We start from the raw sequence: 22,928 nt of genomic DNA on the forward strand, positions 1-22,928 counted from the left end.
AAACCTCACTCTGGGTAGCAGGTGCTACCAATCCTAAACCCAATCCTTAGACTGACAATTAACTTTTTCAATGGACAATGTCATGGAGCTCAGTTCCTTGGGTTTACATCTCCTCTCTCGCTTTGTGGTAGCTTGTGGTCTAGTGGGTCTAGGCCGCCTGACTACAGACGAGGTGAAACCTGAAGCCCGCAGCAGACACCTGTTGAGAGCGATAGCACCTCCCCGCGGACTCCACGAATCTTCGATTCCTCTAGGTTCCTCTTCGGCTGCGTTCGGCCGGCTCCCGTCCTGTCGGGCTCGGCTCTCTTCGGCTACTTTCGGCGGCTTTCGTCTCGGACTCGGCTCTCTTCGGCTACACTCGGCTCTCTTCGGCCTGGTCCGGCCCACTCTCGTCTCAGAGTCGGCTTCCTTCGGCTACGTTCGGCCGCCGCCCCGGAAGGGCACCCATGGAGCCGGGCTCGCCGGCTCGAACGACTGCTATGGCGCCGCTCTTGGAATATGAGCGGCAGCTGGTGCTGGAACTGTTGGACGCCGACGGACTGGTAGTGTGCGCCCGCGGGCTCGGCGCGGACCGGCTCCTCTATCACTTCCTCCGGCTGCACTGCCACCCGGCGTGCCTAGTGCTGGTGCTCAACACGCAGCCGGCCGAGGAGGTGCGGCCGGCCGCCGGCGCGGGGGCCGAGGGGACCCCGAGAGGGCTGGGGAGCCTCCTGAGCGGACGCAGGCCTCGCGCGGAGGCCGGGCCTCTGAGGGCGATGCGGGCCCCTGACGCGGGCGGGAGGGCGTGGAGTAAGGGTCCCTGAGGTGGATGCAGGCCCCTGGCGCGGGTGTGGGAACGCTGAGACGGTGGGAGAGGTCCCGAGGTGGTTGCAGGACGCTGATGGAGGTGCCAGGACCCTGAGAGGGCGGCGGGGTCCTGAGGGAAGATGCGGGACCGTGACGCAGGTGCGAGGACCCTGAGTGTTGGAGCGTCTCTGCGAGCAGTTAGGGGAGTTCATTTGAGGAGAATGGAGGTGGGGAGAAGGATCGGAGGTCTCTGGAGAGGGTGGGGAGATACTTGGAGGAGGATATGGGTGGGAATAACAAGGCAGTCCTGAAGTTGGATATTAAGGGACTTGCTGGAGGCAGAGCAGTGAGGTCTGTAAAAGGGAACAGTGATGGGGATGGAGGAGTCGCTGAGGGGAATGAGAAGCTGAGTCTGGGGAAGACTAAGCGACTTAGCAGCAGCAGCAAGCAGGGAAGAGGACGTCCTGGGGGTTCACCCAGGCTTTGGGACGAGGGCCATAAGGTCAGAAGGGAAGAGAGCTGGAAGCTGGGGGTATTGGGAAAGGGTCCCTGGGTTAGGGAGAGGAGAGGACCCTGAGGAAAATAGGACACACCTGTGTTGTGGGATAGTGACAGCTGTCACAGCCTGCTTTTGACAAGTCTGATGAGCCCTTAGCTATCTAGAGCAGGTGGCCTCAAGGAAAATGCCAGCTGAGAAGAGTGAGCATAAACTCCTCAGAGCTGGGGACCAGCCTGATTCATCTGGGTATCCCTCGTGCTTGACTGGGACTTGGCACAACAGGCGCCCCCCAGGAAAAGTGGCACGGAACGGAAGATGTGAAGGACCAAGGGTCCCACTGACGTGATGAAATCCCCTCTAGGGGGGACCCTGACAGAACTAATAGTCTAAAACACCACCTGGAAAAAGGGTACCCTTGTTATCTTCTCACATGGTACACATGGACTGCAAAGCCACCTCTGGCAGGCAGTATTTTCTAGATAGCAGTCTTTTAGCCCAGGATTTTAAAGTCTTTTTGTTGCTAAACTGCTAATAACATCTCAAGTGCAATGAGTCTTTAGTGCAAACCGCAAAACAAAAACAAAACCCTAAGTAAATGTCGATGGATTGATTAGTGTTAAGTAGTAATTTGTATGTTCATTATAAAGTTCATAATCTCTGAAAAAGGCAGCATGTCATTTTAAGTACAAATGCTGCTACTGTGCTATGCCGTGTTCAGTCATGTCCTACTCTTTGTAACCCCGTGGACTGTAGCCTGCCAGGCTCCTCTGCCCCTGGGATTCTACAGGCAAGAATACTGAAATGGGTTGCCATTTCCTTCTCCAGGGGATATTCCCCACCCAGGGATGGAACCCAGGTCTCCTGAATTACCAGCAGATTCTTTACTTCTGAGCCTTCAGGGAAGCTCTTTAAATACAAACACTTGCAACCTATTAAAAACTACCCTGTATTAAATAGTCTGCTAATGCAGTTTAATTTGATTTAGGAGTATTTTATCAATCAGCTGAAGATAGAAGGAGTTGAACATCTCCCTCGCCGAGTAACAAATGAAATCACAAGTAGCAATCGCTATGAAGTATACACACAAGGCGGTGTGATATTTGCAACAAGCAGAATACTTGTAGTTGATTTCCTGACTGATAGAATACCTTCAGATTTAATTACCGGTGAGAATTTGAAGCCTTATTGTTATTTGCATATAAGTTTCTTTTTTTCCCATGCATGTCTGTTCTCTCTGCTAAACTCCAGACTAGAACCTTGTTGTAAACAGCATTGGATGTTTTTTTGCTCAACATTTTGCTTCCAGGTGTTAACACAATACCTGACACATTTTGGATGCTCAGTAAATATTTATGGCCTGAATGAGAAACTAAATGTAAGATTGACATTTCTGTGTTTTATAAGCTCATATTCAGTCAGTGCTTAGTAATTGACTGGCGGTTGCTTTTAGAAGCTAATCAGATTTGAATGTTTATAAATATTCTTTGTATATCCCCTAAAGTAGTTTGGATTTTCCTCTTTAAAGAGTTTTTTTTTTTTTTAACCATGATTTTGAAATTTTCAAAAAAAATTTTTTCAGTGTCGTTCACTTACAGTGTTACATTGGTTTCGGGCGTATAACACAGTTAATTCAATATTTTATAGATTATGCTCCATACAAATTTATTATAAAGATTGACTGTATTCCCTGAACGGTACATTACATCTTTAACTTGTTTCTTTTATACTTAGTAGTTTGTGCCTCTTGATCTGCTTTTTGTATTTTGCTTCTCCTCGACCCCTCTCCTCACTGGTACCACACTAGTTTGTTGTCTGTTCCTGTTTTTTTACATTTGTTCATTTGTTTTATTTTTTAGATCCCACATAAAAGTAAAAACACAGTATTTGTCTTTTTCTGTCTGACTTACTTCCCTTAGCATAATACCCTCCATGTCCATCTATGTTGTGGAAAATGGCAAAATTTCATTTTTTATTATGACTGAGCAATGTTCCATTGGATATATATATATAGCACATCTTCTTTATCCATTCCTCTACCTGTGGATACTTCAGTTGAATCTTATAGATAATGCTGCTATGAACATTGCAGTGCATGTATCTTTTTCAATTAATGTTTTTATTTTCTCCAAATACCCAGGAGTGGAGTTGCTGGATCATATGATACTTTTCTTTTTAATTCTTTGAGGAACGTCCATACATTTTCCACTGTGGCTGTACCAATTTACATTCCCACCAAGAGTGCACAAGGGTTCCTTTTTTCCCACAACCTCAAAAACACTTACAACTTCTTGTCTTTTTCACAATAGACATTCTGAGAGGTGTGAAGTGGTATCTCATTGTTTGTCTCTGTTGGCCAATGTTGGAAAAATGCCTATTCAGGTCCTCTGCCCATGTTTTAATCAGGTTTTTTTCTTTTTTTGATACTGAGTTGTATGAATTTTTTATACATTTTGGATATTAATCTTTTATTGGAAATAGTGTTTGCAAATATCATCTCCCATTCAGTAGGTTGCTTTTTCATTTTGTTGGTTGGCTTTTCACTGTGCAAAAGCTTTTTAATTTGGTGTAGGCTCATTTGATTATTTTTGTTTTTGTTTCCCTTGCCTAAAGAGACAGATTCAAAAAGTAATTGCTAAGACAGATGTCAGAAAGCCTACTGCCTATGTCTTCTCCTAGGAGTTTTATGGTTAAATTTTGGTTTCTAGTCCATTTTGAGTTTTTAATACAGTGTGAGAAAAATGTTCTGATTTCATTCTTTTACATGTAACTGTCTAGATTGCCCAGCACCACTTACTGAAGAGAGTCTTTTCCCCATTTTGTTGAGGTTGTATAGTCACTAAGTCATGTCCGACTCTGCAACACCCTGAACTGCAACATGCCAAGTTTCCCTGTTCTTCATTATCTCCCAGAGTTTGTTCAAGTTCGTGTCTTTTGAATTGGTGATGCCATCCAACCATCTTGTCCTCTGCCACCCTCTTCTCCTTTCACCTTCAGTTTTCCCATCATAAGGGTATTTTCCAGTGAATCGGCTCTTTGCATCAGGTGGCCAAAGTATTGGAGCTTCAGTTTCAGCATCAGTCCTTCCAATAAATATTCAGGATTGATTTCCTTTAGGATTGACTGGTTTGATCTCCTTGCAGTCCAAAGGACTCTCAAGAGTCTTCTGTAGTACCACAATTCAAAAGCCTCAGTTCTTCAGTACTCAGCTTTCTTTAAGGGCCAACTCTCACATCCATACATGACTACTGGAAAAACCATGGATCTGACTATATGGACCTTTGTGAACAAAATGATGTTTTTCTTTTTAATACACCATCTAGTTTTGTCATAGCTTTTCTTCCAAGGAGCAAGTGTCTTTTAATTTCATGACTGCAACCACTGTCAGCAGTGATTTTGGAGCCCAAGAAAAGAAAATCTGTCACTACTTCAACTTTTTCTGTTTCTATTTGCCATGAAGTGATATTAATTAATTGACCATGTGCTTGAGTTTATTTCTGGGCTTTCTTTTTTGTTCCATTGATATTTGTGTCTGGTTTGGGGCCAGAACCATACTGTTTTGATTGCTATAGCTTTGTAGTATAGTCTCAAGGAAGGTGATAGCTCCAGTGTTGTTCTTTTCTCTCAAGATTGGTTTTGCTTTTTGAAGTCTTATGGTTCCAATCAAATTATTTGTTCTAATTCTTTAAAAAATGTCATAGATATTTTGATTTGGATTGCATTAAATCTATAGATAGCTTCAGGTAGTATAGTCATTTTAACAATATTAATTCTTCCAGTTCATGAACAAAATATATTTCCATTTGTCTTCAGTTTCTTTCATCAGTGTCATAGTTTTCAGAAATCAGATCTTTGACCTCCTTGGTTAAATTTATTGTTAGGTATTTTATTCTTTTTGATTAAGTTGTAAAATGGATTGTTGTATTGATTTCTCTTTTCAATACCTAATACTTGGTGTAAAGAAACAACAGATTTCTGTATATTAATCTTGTAGCCTACAACTTAGTTTATGTATCCTCAAAGTTTTTTGATGGAGTTTTTAGCATTTTCTATATATAGTATGTATATATCTGGAAATAGTTTTACTTCTTCGTTTCCAATTTGGATGCCTTTTATTTCTTTTTCTTGTCTGCTTGCTGAGGGCAGGCCTTTTAATACTATGTAAATAGAAGTGGGGAAAGTGGACCTCCTTGTCATGTCCCTGATTTTAGAGGAAAAACTCAGCTTTTCACCACTGAGTATAACATTAGCTATGGGTTTGTTATAAATGGCTTTTATTATGTCGAGTTATGTTCTCTCTATCCAACTTTGTTGAGAGTTTTTATCATGAATGGATGTTGAATTTTGTCAAATGCATTTTCTGTATCTATTGAGAAGATTGTTATTTTTATCCTTTGTTTTGTTAATGGTTCAGTATTCACAAGTCAAGTTTCAATATTGAACCATCCCTGCATTCCTGGAATAAATCACACTTGGTCATGAAGTGTGATCCTTTTTATATATTGTTGAATTCAGTTTGCTAATATTTTGTTGAGGATTTTTGCATCTGTGTTCGTCAGGGATATTTTCTCTTTTTTGTAGTGTCTTTGTCTGGTTTTGGTATCAGAGTAATGCTGACCTGGTAGAATGAGTTTTGAGGTGTTCCATCCTCTGATTTTTTTGATAGTTTGAGAACCATAGGTATTTACTTTTCCTGTAATGTTGAGTGGAATTCCTAGACCTAGATTTTTCTTTGTTGGGATTTTTTTTATTAGTGATTCAGTTTTATTACTAGTTAGATATTTTATTTTTTTCTGATTCAGTCTTTGAAGATTGTATGTTTCTAGGAGTTTATCCATTTCTTCTAGGTTGTCCAATTTGCTAGCGTATAACTCTTAGTATATTCTCTTATGACTGTTCATATTTTTGTGATATAAATTGTAACTTTGCTTCTTTCATTTATAATTTTATTTTGGCCCTTCCCCTTTTTTTGTCTTGAGGAGTCTTGCTAAAGGATCAATTTTGTCTTTTCAAAAAAAAAAAAAACTCTTAGTTTTAATGATCTTTTCTATTGTTTGTTTGGTTTTCTTGGTCTCTATTTCCACTCAGGTTTTTATTTTCTTCTTTCTGCTGACTTTGGGCTATGTTTGGTTTTTTCTAATTCCTTTAAATGGAAAATTAGGATGTTTACTTGAGAAATTTCTTGTTTCTTGAGGTAGGCCTATATCACTTTAAACTTCCCTCTTAGAACTGCTTTAAGTGTATCCCATAGATGTTGGAAAGTTAAGTTTCTGTTTTCATTCATATCAAGGAATTTTTTAACTTCCTATTTGATATCTTTGTTGGCCTATTGGTTTTTTAGTAGCATGTTGTTTAACTACATGTGTTTGTATTTTTCCATTTTCTTCCTGTATTGATTTCTAGTTTTGTTACTGTTATGGTTGGAGAAGATCCTTGATATAATTCCACTGTTCTTAAATTTACTTAAGGACTTAAGTCTTTCTAGGACTCGTATGCTAGTCTTTCTAGCATTTTTCACTTTATTGTATTGTTTTGGTTCTGATTGGCTCTTTTTTGTTCTTTGTTGAAGTTCTCACTATGTTCCTCTGTTCTTTTCCCAAGTTCAGTCAGTCAGTAAGTTCAATCACTCAGTCGTGTCTGACTCTTTGTGACCCCATGAACTGCAGCACTCCTGGCCTCCCTGTCCATCACCAACTCCTGGAGTCCACCCAAACCCATGTCCATTGAGTCAGTGATGCCATCCAACCATCTCATCCTCTGTCATCCCCTTCTCTTCCTGCCCTCAATCTTTCCCAGCATCAGGGTCTTTTCAAACGAGTCTGCTCTTCACATCAGGTGGCCAAAGTATTGGAGTTTCAGCTTCAACATCAGTCTTTCCAATGAACACCCAGGACTGATCTCTTTTAGGATGGACTGGTTGGATCTCCTTGCAGTCTAAAGGACTCTCAAGAGTCTTCTCCAACACCACAGTTCATAAACATCAATTCTTCAGCACTCAGCTTTCTTTATAGTCCAACTCTCACATCCATACCTGACCACTGGAAAAACCATAGCCTTGACTAGACAAACCTTTGTTGACAAAGTAATGTCTCTGCTTTTGAATATGTTGTCTAGGTTGGTCATAACTTTCTTTCCAAGGAGTAAGCGTCTTTAAATTTCATGGCTGCAGTCACCATCTGCAGTGATTTTGGAGCCCAGAAAAATAAAGTCATCCACTGTTTCCACTGTTTCCCCATCTATTTCCCATGAAGTGATGGGACCGGATGCCATGATCTTCGTTTTCTGAATGTTGAGCTTTAAGCCTGCTTTTTCACTCTCTTCTTTCACTTTCATTAAGAGGCTCTTTAGTTCTTCTTCACTTTCTGCCATAAGAGTGGTGTCATCTGCATATCTGAGGTTATTGATATTTCTCCCAGTAATCTTGATTCCAGCTTGTGCTTCTTCCAGCCCAGCGTTTCTCATGATGTACTCTGCATCTGAGTTAAATAAACAGGGTGACAATATACAGCCTTGACATACTCCTTTTCCTATTTGGAACCAGTCTGTTGTTCCATGTCTAGTTCTAACTGTTGCTTCTTGACCTGCATACAGGTTCCTCAAGAGGCAGGTCAGGTGGTCTGGTATTCCCATCTCTTTCAGAATTTTCCACAGTTTATTGTGATCCACACAGTCAAAAGCTTTGGCATAGTCAATAAAGCAGAAATAGATGTTTTTCTGGAACACTCTTGCTTTTTTGATGATCAAGTGAATGTTGGCAATTTGATCTCTGGTTCCTCTGCCTTTTCTAAACCAGCTTGAATATCTGAAAGTTCATGGTTCACGTATTGCTGAAGCCTGACTTGGGGAATTTTTGAGCATTACTTTACTAGCATGTGAGATGAGTGCAGTTGTGTGGTAGTTTGAGCATTCTTTGGCATTGCCTTTCTTTGGGATTGGAATGAAAACTGACCTTTTCCAGTCCTGTGGACACTGCTGAGTTTCCCAAGTTCAGTGAGCATTTTTATGACTCTTATTTTAAACTCTTTATCAGGTAAATTACTTATCTCTGTTCATTAGGGTTTTATCCTCAGAATTTTATCTTGCTCTTTTGTTTGGAACATATTCTTCTGTATTCTCATTTTACTTGACTTTCTCTGATTGTCCCTATGAAGTTAGGCAACACAGTTACCTGTCCCAGTCTTGAATCCATGTCCCTGAGTGGGCATGTCCTTTGCAGTCTATGTGCCCCATGGGTGCTTTTGGTGGGAGAGCTGGGTCTGAAGAGAGCAAAGACTGCATCTTCCCTGAGGGTGCGCTGGTGGGGCTGCCTTGTTGGGGGATAGGGCTGGGGCAGGAGGGGCCGGAGCAGGAGCCCGGTACAGGCTGGCAGAGTGGGAGGGGCGGCGGGGTCCTGCAGGGCAGCTGGAGCACCAGGCAGCTTTCAGTCTGCTGCCTCTGCTGAGACGTCTCTGCATACTTGCTCTCTTCAAGTCTCGGGTTTCTGCAGCCCACTGGTAAGCCCCAGTGGTTTCCAAACCAGCCAAGGGGGCTCGTCTTCCCAATGCTGGACCGCTGGTAACCAATGTGGAATTCAAACCCCTCACTCTTCAGAGAGGATCCCTGAGCCTGCAAGATCTCCCTCCTCTTCTGGGCCACCCACTGGGGCTGTGGGTCCCAACGAGATCTCTTGTCCTCCCCTCCTGTCAGACTCCCTGGGGTTCTTTCTCCATAGCCCTGGTTGTAGCAGAGCCGTTCTACTGGTCTGCAGGTCATTCTGAGAGAGAGTTGCTCTGTATGTCATTGTAGTTTTGATGTGTTCATGGTGGGTGGGATGGTGGTGAGCTCAGGGTCTTCAGACTCCACCATCTTGATCCCAACTCTCTCCCATGATTGAAATTAAACTAAGCAGTTGCTTAATTATTTTGAGAAGAATGGTTTAATGGTAGCCAGAATTAATGTAGAGATGGAATCATTTTTCACTGTTGTTTGTCCTTGGGGAACCCTTTTCTGATTTCCCCAGAGATAATTTAGGGTTCCTACCCCTGCCCTCCCCAGTCAGAGAACTTCAGAACACCACACTGTATTTGCCTGTTTGTCTGTATCACTCATGAGATGGCAGGCCTCCTAAGAGTAAGGAACAACTTCATCCCAGGCTTAGTAACTGGTACATAGTAGATACCAAACACGTAGATGTTAGGTGAGTGATGTATGTATATACTGTGGTCTTTAATGAACTTCTCAAGGGCAGAGAGGAGCTGGAATTCATAATTGTCCTTCCTACCATATCTAACACATTGCCCTGAGCCTCGAAGACCCTCAGGAAATATTTAATGCATAAATGTATGAATGAATGTTATTTCATGGAAATGTCATTTGTAACGCTTTATGATTCTGTGTGTTTGTGTTTGCCTGTGCTGGGTTTTCACTGCTGAGTGGCCTTCTCTCCCGTTGCTCTGAGCAGGGGCCACGCTGCGGTTGCAGTGTAGGGGCTGACTCTCACTGTGGTGTCCTCTCCTGGGGAGTGTGGGCCCTGAGGCTCACAGCCTTCAGTAGCTGTGGCTCCCAGGCTCCAGAGCACAAGCTCACTAGCTGTGGTGCCTTGGCTTAGTTACTCCATGACGTGTGGGGTCTTCCCAGGTCAGGGACTGAAATTGTCTCTTTCATTGGCAGGCAAGTTCTTTACCGCTGAATCACCAGGGAAGCCTTGAACCAATGTTTTATATGATTCATAGTGAACTGACTGATGGAAAGTTTTGCTGTACTTTTATATTTATCAGTTATAAGTCATGACAGGGCTGTACAGTTAGGGTCAGACTCACTTGACTTTGAAGGGTAACGCCACTGCTTACAAGCAGGTTACTTAATTTTCACAAGTCTCAGTTGTCTCATTGCTTACACTGAGAAAATAGTGCCTTGTGAAGCTATCATAAGGACTAAATGAGGTAAAATAAATATACTTGCTTAGTACAGTACATGGTACATAATAAATAATAGATAATAGCAAAAAAAAAAAAAAAGGCTTTGTATAGCCCAAAATCTTGATACATTGTAATAAAATATTTTACTGCTCGTTGCTGCTGCTGCTGCTGCTGCTAAGTCACTTCAGTCGTGCCCGACTCTGTGCAGCCCCATAGATGGCAGCCCACTAGGCTTCCCCATCCCTGAGATTCTCCAGGCAAGAGCACTGGAGTGGGTTTCCATTTCCTTCTCCAGTGCATGAAAGTGAAAAGTGAAAGTGAAGTTGCTCAGTTGTGTCCAACTCTTAGTGACCCCATGGACTGCAGCCTACCAGGCTCCTCTGTCCATGGATTTTCCAGGCAAGAGTACTGGAGTGGGGTGACATTGCCTTCTCCGTTACTGCTTGTTGGTTTCTTATAAATTTAGCTTTACTTAAATTGATAAAATGGAAAAAAGTATTGAAATGACCACTAGATGTCAGTATTACTCTGTGACTCCCAGTAACAGTTCAACCTGATTAGGCAGAAAGCAATCTGAATCGAAGGGCTTTGCAAAGTGTAGTTTATAGGTGGTTCCTAATTAAAATGCCATTCTCATTTCTGATTGATTCCCAGCCAATAATGAAGCTGGAGCTGTTACTGCTCCTTGGCTGAATAGAGTGCAAATGATCCAAAGAAATGAATCCTTTCAAATGCTGCAACCCCTGGGATCATCATCTATCCCCCACATTCTCCCAGCCCCTGTGGAAGCTTTCAACACAGCTGTTACAGACCAGTGTCCTAGGAGCGTGTAACCCCCTGGGAAGTCCTGAATGCACCAGCCCTAACTTGTTCCTGTCACTAGCTCTTAGCATCACTGCACCCACCCTAGGCATCCCTGCCAACATGACTTCTCAGTAGTGGGAGAACTGTGAAAATATCTCCCCAGATTATACTTTCAAACATACAGGGAAAGAGGATCCTTTCATTGTTAAAGCATATCCTGACATCTCTAAATAGACCTCAGAACACACTTTCCTTGGTAAACTTAAAGGAAAAAAAAAGTTACATGATAGATTTGCATACCCAATGCTGTAATTCCGCTTTATCGTCATTCAGACTATGTCATTTTTAACATTAAATATCAGTAAAGAGCACCTGCCAGTGGTCCCTTATTTGGAAGGAATGAGATCGGTGCTGAAGACAAAGATGACAAGATGGGAGGGTGCTCTCCTGAGTCAGGCAGCCTCTGGGTTTGAGCTCACTGTCACCAGGTGCCAGCTGTGTGACCTTGGGCAAGTTTCTCCATTTCTGTATGGCTCAGTTTTCTCTCCTTTCTCTTGGGATTATTGTGAGGGTGAACTGACATCAGGTATGTGAAATTCTTTGCATTATGCATGGCACATAGTAAGCACTGTCTGATTACTTCTTATAATGATCTTGTGCCCAAGCAGGAGGAGATAGGTGTAAAGAAATAATTACAGTGCAGCAAAATGAGATGCAAAAATGTGGCACTAGAATTGCACCCGGAAACCTAACTTACTTATACTTTTTTTAAGGGGGAGGGGTGCATGGTCCTCAGATGATGTCACCAAGTAGGAAGAATATAGCTGTTATCAGACACTCATGATTTGGAACCTTTGGCCTCCATTTACTTGTAGGGTGACCATGGTCAAGTTGCTTCCCTTTCCTGGTCTCTATAGTAATACCTACCCCATAGAGTTATTGTGAGGATTAAATTAAATAAAAATCTGTAAAAATACCTAAGCCCAGGGCTTAGGGCTGGGATAGAATATACTTCTCTTCTCCCTCCTTCTTCTGGCTTCCAAAAGAATGACAACCTTTTGGAGCACACTGTTTTCTTAACTTGAGATTCACCTCTTCTTTAGAAGTCTATTTTTATTATTTCTAACTTTCGTGTCCTGTTTCATCCAGGCCCACAACTGTGGCCCAGAAGCATACTTGGAAAAACCCACCTGCTAGGTACTGTGTATTTTCTGAGTAGTAGATTAGCTGTGCACATATACTGGTGTTGGCTTCCCCTGGAAAAAGGAAGTGGCAACCCACTCCAGTATTCTTATCTGGAAAATCCCAATCCGTGGGATTGCAAAAGAGACACCACTGGACAACTAAACAACAACAACATTTACTGGTGTTATTGAAAATCCTTTGTCTACAAATTCCTACTTAGCTATTTATTTTTACTGTCTTTGTAAAGCAGTTTGCTTGGCTAGAATAAATTTCAGCTCCATCTACCTCAATCTAAATTTAAATACTAAAATAGTAGAATCTGAATTGAGTCTATTGAACTACTAGGAGTCATGGGTTACTGTTGTCATTTTCCAGATCTCAGAAGTGATGAGAGTGGGAGCAAAAACATGCCAGTGAGTTTACAGCAAATATATATGGTACCTGGCTTGGTTTAGGTCTAAAAGGCGAGAATTGTCATAGAATAATTGACATCTGTGCACTCGTGTCAGTTCATGTCTCTAATTTCCCGCTAACCCTACTGCACCACAGAGGCGTGTGTATGTGATATATGCACATGAGAAATCATCTGGTCCAGAACTCTCTTTTTCTAATTAAAGAAACACGTATATCCTTGTTTTTGCAATTCAGAGGTGTCATTGTCACATCCATCCCACAAAACAGATGTTTAAGCTTTTTTTTTTTTCAGATTTTTATTTCAAATAGACTAATTTATCTTTCAGTAGAATATACTCTGATTCTGAAAGTTGAATTCTTATAATAAGTGAAGCAGATGTTCTCCAGACTTCTGAAAGGCAGCTGTTTTGCAAAGTTCACATCTGATTCACATATAAAAGAACAAATGGCCCACTTGACTTAGAAATTCTTGCTCCACCAGGTCAGACACACCCCACCTCAGGGCCTTTGCTCTTACCCTTCCTTCGGCTGGAACTCTTTTGGCCCACATGGTCACAAGGCTCACCCTCTCATCTCCATCCAGCCTTTACTCACTTAAGACCTCAGTGAGGCGTACCCTGTCTGAAATTGCAAATCCTAAAAAATACAACAAACTAGTGAATATGGCCAAAAAAGAAGCAGACTTGCAGATACAAAGAACAAATTTGTGCACTGTCCAGTGGTTAAGACTCCACGCTTCCACTGCAGGGGTCATGGGTTCCACCCCTGGTCAAAGAAGTTCCACATGGCTCAAAGTGCAGTGAAAAAAAAAGAACATAAGGGGAGTGGGAAGGAGGGGGCAATATTGGGGTAAAGGATTAGTAAATACAACTATTATATATAAAATAAGCCACAAGGATATATTGTACAACATGGGCAATATAGCCAATATTCTATGATAGCTATAAATGGAGTATAACCTTTCAAAATTGTGAAGCACTGTATTATATACCTGTAACTATAATATTGTATATCAAGTACAATTTTTTTTTAAAGATTAAATAAGAAAATTGCAAACCACCATCTCTTACACATACTCCTTGTCTTCCTCTGATTCACTTTTTTCCCTCAGCACTTATCCCTTATAACAACTAAATGTCTTACTTACTTATATGACTTATTGTAAATGCCACAGGACAGCTTTTCGTGTTTTGTTTGTGGCTGTATCCTCAGCCTAGAATAGCTTGCCTATGCTCAAATAAGGCATTCAGGAAAACTGTGATGAATAAGTGAAAGCAAGCATAAAAATGACATGTCTTTTGTGCACTCTAAATCATGATTTTTTCCCCCCTCAGGCATCTTGGTATATAGAGCTCACAGAATAATCGAGTCTTGTCAAGAAGCATTCATCTTGCGCCTCTTTCGACAGAAAAACAAACGTGGTTTTATTAAAGCCTTCACAGACAACGCTGTTGCCTTTGACACCGGCTTTTGTCACGTGGAAAGAGTGATGAGAAATCTTTTTGTAAGGAAGCTGTATCTGTGGCCAAGGTAAATAGCATTATGTGACCCAATTTCTGCAAGAGAAACTGCTGTACTTTTAATTTCACACTTTAGTACTTATTGTCACTGTACTTGACACATGCTAGTCAGGTTTATAACAATGCACCCAAGTATAGATAAATGGTCACCACATTTGTTATCCTTTTAATAAGAAAGAGAGATTTGATAGTTAGGTTTCCGGTAGTCCAAGGCCACCACTTTCTTGTTCGTTTAGTGAAATCCTAGGGATCTGGAGCCTCATGTGTACAACAGAATTAGGTGAACTACAAATTTACTGGCTAAGATTCTAACTTCCACTTTGAAAACTACCCATCAGCAGCGGGGAAGAGGGTGGGATAAATTGGCAGATGGGATTGACATACATTACTGTATATAAAAGAGAAAACTAGTAAGGACCTACTGTATAGCACAGGGAACTCTACTCAGTGCTCTTTAATGACCCCTGTGGGAAAAGAATCTAGAAAAGGGTGGGCATATGTATATGTTAAGGCTTCCCTGGGGGCTCAGATGGTAAAGAATCTCCCTGCAGTGCAGAAGACCTGGGTTCAGTCCCTGACCCTTGCCTTATCTGAGTAATACTTCTGGCTCAGAGGTTAAAGCATCTGCCCGCAATGCGAGAGACCCGGGTTCGACCCCTGGGTCGGGAAGATCCCCTGGAGAAGGAAATGGCAACCCAACCAGTATTCTTGCCTGGAGAATCCCATGGACAGAGGAGCCTGGTAGGCTACAGTCCACGGGATTGCAAAGAGTCAGACATGACTGAGCGAATCCACTTTCATATGGTTAAAAGTAATCCTGAAAACATTGTCACCTGGCTTTCCGTTTTGCTTCTTAATTACATTTGTTGGTGTTTGGTCACTCAGTGATGTCTGACTCTTTGTGAGCCAGTGGTTTGCAGCACACCAGGCTTCCCTGTCCTTCACTATCTCCCAGAGTTTGCCCAAATCCATGTCTGTTGAGTCGATGATGCCATCATTCTCTGCTGCTCCTTCCCCTTCTGCCCTTAATCTTTCCAAGCATTAGGGTCTTTTCAAATGAGTTAGTTCTTCACATCAGGTGTCCAAAGTATTGGATTTTCAGCTTCGGCATTAGTTCTTCCAATGAATATTCAGGACTGATTTCCTTTAGAATTGACTGGTTTGATCTTCTTACAGTCCATTTACAAAAAGCTGTTAGATTATTAAACTGAGACCGGGAACACAGGGCTCTTACAGCTCTAGAAAATATTTTTTAAGTGTTTTGTCTTTTTAGGTTCCATGTAGCAGTAAACTCATTTTTAGAACTGCATAAACCTGAAGTCGTAGAAATTCATGTTTCTATGACACCTGCCATGCTTGCTATACAGACTGCTATTCTGGACATTTTAAATGCCTGTTTAAAGGAATTAAAATGCCATAACCCGTCGCTTGAAGTTGAAGATTTATCTTTAGAAAATGCTATTGGAAAACCTTTTGACAAGGTACTCTATTTCTCTTCCTTTTTAAGCACTGTTTGTGATGTTGTAATTTTTAAGTATGCAAGTTATTTTAATATTTATAATGTTCTCAGTAGGAATTTGTTGTCATTTTAAAATTAGGTTGGAGGTGATTTAAAGTATATCTTCTTTGGTTTACTGGAAAATAATTTGTAGTCGAATACATTGATTGGCATCTAAGCATAATTCTGATTTTTGCAGTTATACAGTGACTGTCTCTTTTTTTTTTTAAGTATATGTAAGAGAACATGTGTAAGAGAACTTTACTGGTGGCTAAGACGATAAAGTGTCTGCCTGCAATGTAAGAGACCCAGGTTCGATCCCTGGGTTGGGAAGATCCTCTGGAGAAGGAAATGGCAACCCACTCCAGTACTCTCTCCTGGAAAATCCCGTGGACAGAGGAGCCTGGTAGCCTACAATCCATGGGGTGGCAGAGAGTCGGACACAGCTGAGCGACTAAACTTTCACTCCAAGAGAACAATGAATAACCTTTTGCTCTGAAATGACAACATTTGAATATCTACAGATAGAAGAGTGTACATAAGGCTTCATAATTTATTATGATCTCTTATTTGGAATAAAAATAATTTGGATGAGTTTTGATTACTGAGGAATGTGAAACTTGCTCTGTCTTAAAATTACATTCTGAAGTGACAAAATGATAAGACTGTAGTCTAAGAATGTTTATTTCAACTAATTTTTTCATCATAGATTAATATTAATTAATGTAATATTAATACAGGTACATAAATGTCTAAGATCAGATTGTGTGTCTAGAAAAAACTAAAAAAATTCCAGGCAGCTTTTTTTTCATATTTTTGTAGAACAAGTTCTTATCTTTCAAACTCTGAATCAATCTCTTTGTCACTAAAAATAATGCATAGTGATTTTTAAAAGGGAAAAATTTAATCCTTATTTTTCTGATTCTTCCAAAAAGTCTTTTTACTGTGAAATAATGATGCATAAAAGCCATTCCATGTGTTTTGTGCCTCTGTTTTTAAATTTTATTTTAATTTAGTGCCTAGTATACCAAAAACACCTCTCACATTCTTCTAATGGTACATATATCTGTGTGGTGGTGATTTAGTCACTAAGTTGTGTCCGACTCTTGTTACCCCATGGAGTGTAGTCCGCCAGGCTTCTCTGTCCATAGCATTTCTTAGGCAAGAATACTGGTGTGGGTTCCCATTTCCTCTACAGGGAATCTTCCAATCCAGGTCTCCTGCGCTGCAGCCACATTCTTTATCAGTGAGCTACCAGGGAAGCCCCCGTATATGTCCCTAGAAAAACAAAATATAGCCAGATATGCTTTGCACTAAATTTCTGTAAATCATCCCCTGGCCAGTGAAAGTCAAAGTATTGTTTTACATATTCATCTCATAACCAAAACAAAATATAGGCATAATTTGCATTTGTTAGAAAATTTAAGTTTTGTTAATGGTTTTAGAAAAGATTTTTACAAAGATGATATACAAAAGACTTATATGTCCCAGTTTATCTAGGACAGTCACAGTGTCTTTCTGTTGTCCTGGAGTAATTATTAATAGTGTCATTTCATTTTCACAAGAGTTCCAGTTTGGATAGTAGATTATTTGGTCTTCTAAATATTACTTCCGTTCAGTATTAAATGTGTTAGATAAGATACCACGTAGTGAAACTGCTTCTGAAGCATGCTGCATTATCCCTTTAGTTACAGAATCAGCTTGTGAAGGAGACATGCATATATATAGCTGTGGATATATAGATACCTACATAGTATATACATAAAGCTGTTCTGTGTTTTAGACAATTTTTTAGGATCTTAAAAAGTATTCAGATTTAGTTGGTTGTTAACAAATATTTTCTCATCCTTGAATCATACTTAAAAAAAATAATGAACACATCTTTTACAGCAGCAAACTGTGGTCTGCTGATACTAATTTGATACATGTAGTTTCCCTGGTTTATGTCTTCTCCTTCATCATCCAACTGGCTCTCACATCTCTATCCATACAGGACTAGGCAGAAGTTAAATGTATCTGAATTACTTGCTTTGATTCTGCATAAAAGTGAATAATTGAGTATCTAAAGTTTATCAGGACCTTTGTCTCCTAATAATGTAAATGTGGGTAATTATGAATTGACTGTATCTGATCATAAAGACTGTAGTGATGACACTCTGCTTTACATTTGAAAAATTAAACATTCTAATTAGAACGTTCTGAGTCTTATGAACTTAAATTTTCTGTCCACTTCCTTGGGAGATACTGTTTTTTGTTTTTATTTTTTAAAACCATTGTGGTAAAGCTTACATAACAAAATTTACAATTTTAACCATTTTTAGGTATACAAGGGATAATGTTTGTTGCAAGTATCATTTGTATTAATAATAGCTATATTAAATATCTCTTAGCAGTATTTTATTCTTGTTCTAGACAATTCGCCATTACTTAGATCCTTTGTGGCACCAGCTTGGAGCCAAGACTAAATCCTTGGTTCAGGATTTGAAGATACTGCGAACCCTGCTGCAGTATCTCTCTCAGTATGATTGTATCACATTTCTTAATCTGCTGGAATCTCTCAGAGCAACAGAGAAGGCATTCGGTCAGAATTCAGGTGGGAGATAAAAATACTAATATTATTCTAGGAACTGATTGAGTGAAGTAGTAGATTTTGTTGGGGAGTCAGGTGTGCGGAGTGCTATATTCAACTACATGATATACTGAGATGTCAAATTATGTTTTATGTTCATAGCACAAGGATATAGATTTTATTGATAGCTGATGTTTCTACCTACTTAACTTCTGTCCTGTATATTAATAAATATTCATATCCATTCCAGGCAGTTTTATTTCTAGAAAAGACCACATATCACAGGCAGTCCCCAGCTTAGAAATGGGTTGTATTCTGAAAGTTTAGTTGTTATGAACTTAAAATTCATTTCCCCAAAGAAACGGCGAGGGAAGATGGAGTTCCATTAGCCACAGAATGAGAAGGCGTTTGTAGGGAAGCGTACATACGCCACTGTCCACCGACTGGACTTTCTGCCAGTCACATTCTTGCCTCACTGCTGTGACCTTTCTCACTGTCTGCCAAGACCAGTGATTTTTAAAGTGTGGCCTAGGGGCCCCTGGGGCCAAGATTTAATAAAGTCAATATTTCTTATTGCTTCACCAGGGACTTTCTTGAGTCATAAGCTACAAATGCACAGTATTGAAGAATACATTGATTGCTAGTGAGCTTTGGGTCCACTGCCTTCATCTGTGCTTGGGCACCAGCAGCATAACCCACCGATGCTTTTGCACCATCATTAGAAACGTCAACACAGTGGGGGAAATTCAGTAATAGTACTAGTATGAGAGTAGTTTTGAGGTCACAGACCATCCCCCTGAAAACATCTTGGGGACCCCCAGGGATCTGTAGGCCGCACTTTGGAAACCACCAGTCTAGCCAGTGACAGAGACCATAACAAGGGAGGTGTGGTTGGGAGAGGAACAAGCTGGCGACTGGTTGATACACAGGTCATGTGACCTTCAGAGAGTCTCTGAAGTTCACCATAAATTGAAGGCTTTTTTGTTTTCCGCTTAACTTTTTAGGTTGGCTCTTTCTTGACTCCAGCACCTCAATGTTTGTAAATGCTCGAGCAAGGGTTTATCATGTTCCAGATGCAAAAATGAGTAAAAAAAGCAAACTGCCTGAAAAACTGGACATTAAAGAAGAACAAGGTATCTTGTATGATTAAGTCTTCAAACATGTCTTTATATTTGGTATGGAAATGCTTATCAAGATACAGTATAACTTTAAATCTCATTCAACTGTGTGAAAAATATGTGACTGCATTTAATTACTTGTTACATGTAACGTACATGATCTGTGTTATAAAGTATTTGGAATGGATTCATTGGCAGGGGATTCCAAATAACAAACACCAAGTATCAATCAAAAGTATTCTTACTACTACATAAGGATGGTTGATTTTTTTTTTTTTTAACTTCAGAATAATTACTATTTCGGCACATAAGGTCTTAGTGGACTGTTTTGACATCCCGTTTCAATTCAGTTCAGTCCTTTAGTCGTGTCTGACTCATGCGACCCCATGTACTACAGCACAGCAGGCCTCCCTGTCCATCACCAACTCCCAGAGTTTACTCAGACTCATGTCCATTGAGTCAGTGATGCCATCTAACCATCTCATCCTCTGTCATCCCCTCCTCCCACCTTCAATCTTTCCCAGCATCAAGGTCTTTTCAGATGAGTCAGTTCTTCACATCAGGTGGCGAAAGTATTAGAGCTTCAGCTTCAGCATCAGTCCTTCCAATGAATATTCAGGACTGATTTCCTTTAGGATGGATTGGTTGGATCTCCTTGCAGTCCAAGGGACTCTCAAAAATCTTCTCCAGCATCACAGTTCAAAAGCATCAATTCTAAAAAAATTAAATTAAATTAAATTAAAAAAAAAAAAAAGCATCAATTCTTTGGCACTCAGCTTTCTTTATAGTCCACCCCTCACATCCATACATGACCACTGGAAAAACCATAGCTTTGACTAGACGGACCTTTGTTGGCAAAGTAATGTCTCTGCTTTTTAATATGCTATCTAGGAGAAGACATAAACCAGGGAAACTACATGTATCAAATTAGTATCAGCAGACCACAGTTTGCTGCTGTAAAAGATGTGTTCATTATTTTTTTTTAAGTATGATTCAAGGATGAGAAAATATTTGTTAACAACCAACTAAATCTGAATACTTTTTAAGATCCTAAAAAATTGTCTAAAACACAGAACAGCTTTATGTCATAACTTTTCTTCCAAGGAGCAAGTGTCTTTTAATTTTGTGGCTGCAGTCACCATCTGCAGTGATTTTGAAACCCAAGAAAATAAAGTCTGTTACTGTTTCCACTGTTTCCCCATCTTTTTGCCATGAAGTGATGGGACCACATGCCGTGATCTTCGTTTTCTGAATGTTGAGCTTTAAGCTAACTTTTTCACTCTCCTCTTTCACTTTCATCAAGAGGCCTTTTAGTTCTTCACTTTCTGCCATAAGGGTGGTGTCATCTGCATATCTGAGGTTATTGATATTTTTCCCAGCAATCTTGATTCCAGTTGTGCTTCATCCATCCCAGCATTTCTCATGATGTACTCTGCATAGAAGTTAAATAAGCAGGGTGACAATATACACAGCCTTGATGTACTCCTTTCCCTGTTTGGAACCAGTCCATTGTTCCATGTCCAGTTCTAACTGTTGCTTCCTGACCTGCATACAGATTTCTCAAGAGGCAGGTCAGGTGGTCTGGTATTCCCATCTCTTTCAGAATTTTCTTTTTAGCTTTCAGGAAACAAAGGTACTAGAATGAGGCAAATAATGGATTCTATTTCACACTTACCTATAACTATTATAATAAATATATAGTGAATATTGTTGGCTTTTTAAGACATGAAAGTGAAAGTCACTCAATCATGTCCAACTCTTTGCCACCCCATGGACTGTACAGTCCATGGAATTCTCCAGGCCAGAATGCTGGAGTGGGTAGCCTTTCCCTTCTCCAGGGTATCTTCTTCCCAACCCAGGAATCGAACCCAGGTCTCCCTCATTGCAGGCAGATTCTTTACCAGCTGAGCCACCAGGGAAGCCCAAGAATACTAGAGTGGGTAGCCTATCCCTCTGCAGCAGATTTTCCCAACCCAGGAATAGAACCATGGTCTCCTGCATTGCAGGTGGATTCTTTACCAGCTGAGCTACCATGTTTATGTCCTGCCTAGTGCAAAGATCTATTTCAAAAGTTAATTAAATACACTAGTAATACATTTGAGTACTTACAGAAATAAAAGTGTTATTGTCTCGTTAACCTCGTGTTCAGCATTAGGAAAATCATGGAGATTTTAGAAATAATAAAAACTGTTATTCTGTACTGATTCCTTTATTTTGTGTAGCAGTTTATATATAACATCACAGTTGACCACTGACACGTAATCATCTCTTATTAGTGACCATGCATGTGACTTTCTGTCAAGGCGTTATGGAGCCTGTGTTAATCTCGGTTTGAAGTGTCTTCATTTAGACCATAAGGAGACCTTCTCAAGAATCTGGATTCTGTCTGTAGAGCATTACGAAGGAAGCGCAAAAGAATGGGCTTATAGAATGATGCCTGTGTTATTTGTTGTTTTCAAAGCCTTTGGAATACTTTATGGATAAACATTATCACATAGAATGAGATTATTGTTTATTTCTATACAGAAACAAAAAAAGAACTGGTCCTAGAAAGCAACCCAAAGTGGGCAGCACTCACAGAAGTTTTGAAGGAAATTGAGGCAGAGAATAAGGAGAGTGAAGTCCTTGGTGGTCCAGGTAGGAAAAAAGGAGATGATGACATTGGCCTTCAAAATCTGGCAAATGAGTCCTTTTGATTAGCTCTTTAAAAATAACTTAACACTATTATTTTGTCTATAGAATAAGAAGAATAAGTGCCACATCACCAAAATCTTAGTGACAACTTCCTTTCTGTTCATTGGATGGTTTTCTCCAAGTTCAGTCATTGTATTTTCATGAAAGCAGGTTGTTTTACTGGTTGAGTTCTTGGGAAAACTTCTATTTACAGATATAGCTAATCAATTATTACATATAGAATGGATAAACAACAAGGTCCTACTATATAGCACAGGGAACTCAAATCAATATCCTGTGATAAACTGTAATGGAAAAGACTATTAAAAAGAATGTATATATGTATATACCTGAGTCACTTTGCTGTACAGCAGAAATTAACACATTATAAATCAACTAGACTCCAATTTAAAAAAATAAAAGATGCAGCTAATCTCCACATATATGTTCACCAGGTTTTAAAGCTTAAAGTCTGGAATCCCCAAGGAGAAAGCTAATGGGCTTATGTTTTAAGTTGTCAGCAAGTCTTTTCAAAGAAGCCTTAATTGGTCTATGGAGTAACATTGGCCTAGCTCTAAAGAAATTCCAAGTTTTAGGGCTACTCTCTTCAAACATTAGCACCATAGACTGAACCTGCGCTGTTTTTAAAATAGATAAAAAATAAAGCTAAATTTTAAAGACTATCTATTGGGACTTTGACTCCTATAAATCAATAAAGGCAAGCACAGAGTCCTTATATGAGTATTATTCTGTGATATTATCATAGAACATATGGTGCTGAGATTTATGACCCTAAGTCATACATACCCACTTAGACAAAGTGAAAAGTTTAAAGAAAAAAAGAAAAAGGGGGAAATTATGTCTTGCAGCCACTGTTAACCCTGACGTATTTCCTTCCTAGTTGTCTTCTGCATATTTTCTGTTTCAGATTGTTAAAGTTATAGTATAGATATAACACTACAAAGTTA

General features: G+C 40.1%; 1 protein-coding gene across 1 annotated transcript in view; it reads left to right on the forward strand.

Annotated features, from left to right (window-relative positions):
* The first annotated feature begins 428 nt into the window (after positions 1–428).
* ERCC4 (ERCC excision repair 4, endonuclease catalytic subunit) overlaps positions 429–22,928 on the forward strand; it is a 41,296-nt gene continuing 18,796 nt past the window's right edge. The window contains exons 1-7 of the mRNA XM_040256550.1: positions 429–653; positions 2,271–2,451; positions 13,917–14,112; positions 15,376–15,583; positions 18,013–18,193; positions 19,174–19,302; positions 21,814–21,924. Of these exons, the coding sequence (XP_040112484.1) occupies positions 447–653; positions 2,271–2,451; positions 13,917–14,112; positions 15,376–15,583; positions 18,013–18,193; positions 19,174–19,302; positions 21,814–21,924 (1,213 nt within the window). The 5' untranslated portion in view covers positions 429–446. The remainder of the gene's footprint in view (positions 654–2,270; positions 2,452–13,916; positions 14,113–15,375; positions 15,584–18,012; positions 18,194–19,173; positions 19,303–21,813; positions 21,925–22,928) is intronic.

The sequence above is a fragment of the Oryx dammah genome, unplaced genomic scaffold (assembly GCF_014754425.2).
Source record: "Oryx dammah isolate SB20612 unplaced genomic scaffold, SCBI_Odam_1.1 HiC_scaffold_2, whole genome shotgun sequence".
Lineage (NCBI taxonomy): Eukaryota > Metazoa > Chordata > Mammalia > Artiodactyla > Bovidae > Oryx > Oryx dammah.